We start from the raw sequence: 2,218 nt of genomic DNA, 5'->3' as shown, positions 1-2,218 counted from the left end.
CACAGGGGCGGATCCAGGATTTCATATTTGGGGGGGGGGGGCCATATTTGAGGTGTATAAATCTATGGCTTGTGCAATAGGAGGACAAATTAACATGGATGTGTGTTGTGTGCATATGTTATAGATTTATAGGTGAAAAATTCTAAAGCGCTATTCAATTTGGAAGCAGGGCAAAGAAGACCATGTAATAAACTAATAATAATTAATAACTATTAAGATTTTTTTCCCTCTCACCGAGGAGGAATATTAATATATAGTACTTAAAACTCAAAAATAGTTTTTTGAGAGGTGTACGTATACTACGTTGATATTATCATCAATAACGCTTAACAGCTCTTTATAAATAAGTTGATGCAATTGTTTAATAATTTTAAATAATCAGATAAATTTAAAATATAATTAACGGAGATAATATTTGGACATGTCGATGAATTAACTTATTTATATAGTACGTATATATATATATCATCTAACTTTAAATTTTTAGGGAGTTTATTAGTATTTGTAAAATTATATTTAGAATGCAATCTAATTTAATTATTTTATGTAAATTCCATTACAATTTATTAGCGACTTCATAAACCGAGCAAAAGACAAATAATACATTGATTCTAGGAAAAAGAATCAGTCGTTGAGTTCTTACACTCGTTACCAGCAACGACCTAGATCTTATAGGGACCTGGACGACGCTTCGGACCGGGATGAAAGGGACTCCGAACCGAGCTGATAACTCGAGAACGAACCGGAACCAGCTTCGTCGGAACTGGAGAAGAGTCCCGCGAGCCGCTGGGGCACAATCTCGGGCGACAACTTCGCTGCTTCGCCCTCCTCCACTGCTGCCCTCCACCGCTGGTAGAAGAACCCCCTATACGCCGGGAGCACCATCCCCCTCACTGCCTCCTCCCTCACCTCCTCTCTCGTCCCAGCGTCCACCACCACCCACCCCGCCTGCGCGGCGCACGCCGCCTCCACCGCCTCCACGAATGCCCACATCTGCACCCGCGCCACTCCGACGCCGACCTCCACTGCCGGAACCTCCGCTGCTACCTTCCCCCACGACACCCATTCGTAATTCGCTGCATGCTGCATCGCTTTCGCGGCGTGCCGCGCCACCCACTCCTCGCCTAATAAACCCCTCAGCCGGCAGTGGCGGATCGTGTTCACGATGTACTGGAGGTTGTTCGCCAGGAAGAGGTATGATTGTCTTGCGTTCCGATACGCCGCCGCCTTGCCGTCGAGCTTGCAAAGGAGCACCAGAATCAACCACGCCAACCGACCGGTGATCCCCGATCGATTACCGTCGGAGGAGGAGGATGAGGAGGAGGAAGAAAACAAGGAGAAGGACGCAAGCGTTGATGTCCCTGTTTTCTCCGCCGCCGCCGCCGATACAGAGTCCGAGGCATCGAAAAAGAAATTCGGATGGAGACCAGATTTTTGAAATGGGAACTCCGCGTAGATCTCGACGAGGGTGAAATCGTGGTCGGCGAGCTTATGTAATCCATCACGCGATGAGTGAGCAGGTGAATCCCGCCACCCAGAACGATCACCCAGGGGTCTCCGTGGGCTGGGGGGGCCATGGCCCCCCCGGGTCCCTTACTACATCCGCCACTGGTTGGGCAATTTAGCGACGAAAATAGTAAATTCGTCGCTAAAATGCCACATTTTGGCGACGAAAATCCCTTTTCGTCGCCAATTGATGATGAAAAAGGGTTTAGGGTTTTTGGCGACGGAAAAGGGATTTTCATCGCCAATTGGCGACGAAAATATATTTTTCATTGCTAATTATAAGCAATTATACGACGCACTGTGATTACGATACGTTGGCGACGAAAAGGAATTTTTCGTCGCAAATTTTGTCGCAAAGTGAAAATTTTTTTTCTAGATTCAACCTGTTTTTGCTAATATGAAATCTGTTTACATCAATATAACATCCAACTCAAACACATACATCAAAAAACAAACATACTCACATCCACAAACAACAAACATCCAAAATATAATATAACAAACTTCATCCAAAGGTAACAAACTACAACAATATCAAACAAACTCTAAATACATCCATATCCAAGTTTCATCCAAAAGTATCAAACAAACCAACATCCATATCCAATCTCCATCAACTCCATAATTAAATACATCCATAATAAAGTATCTAAAGACCAGAAAGAAATGTATCCAAAAGTATCACCGTCCACGGCGGCCTCGGGTGATACTT

The 2,218-nt window shown here is 44.5% G+C and overlaps 1 protein-coding gene across 1 annotated transcript; it reads right to left on the bottom strand.

The window, feature by feature from the left end:
- Nucleotides 1–669: 669 nt before the first annotated feature.
- On the bottom strand, nt 670–1,577 carry LOC141819588 (exocyst complex component EXO70H1-like). The gene is made up of 2 exons (XM_074706841.1): nt 1,548–1,577; nt 670–1,488 (listed from the first exon to the last, which is right to left on the bottom strand). Exons 1-2 carry the CDS (start codon nt 1,575–1,577, stop codon nt 670–672), a joined length of 849 nt encoding a protein of 282 aa, XP_074562942.1.
- Between the last annotated feature and the right edge of the window lie 641 nt (nt 1,578–2,218).

The sequence above is a fragment of the Curcuma longa genome, unplaced genomic scaffold (assembly GCF_044706935.1).
Source record: "Curcuma longa cultivar G26 ecotype Majalengka, Jawa Barat unplaced genomic scaffold, ITB_CL_G26_1.1 contig_9467, whole genome shotgun sequence".
In the NCBI taxonomy this organism is placed as follows: Eukaryota; Viridiplantae; Streptophyta; class Magnoliopsida; order Zingiberales; family Zingiberaceae; genus Curcuma; species Curcuma longa.
Note: the sequence above shows the minus strand (reverse complement) of the source record. Positions and strands in the feature narration are given on the sequence as shown.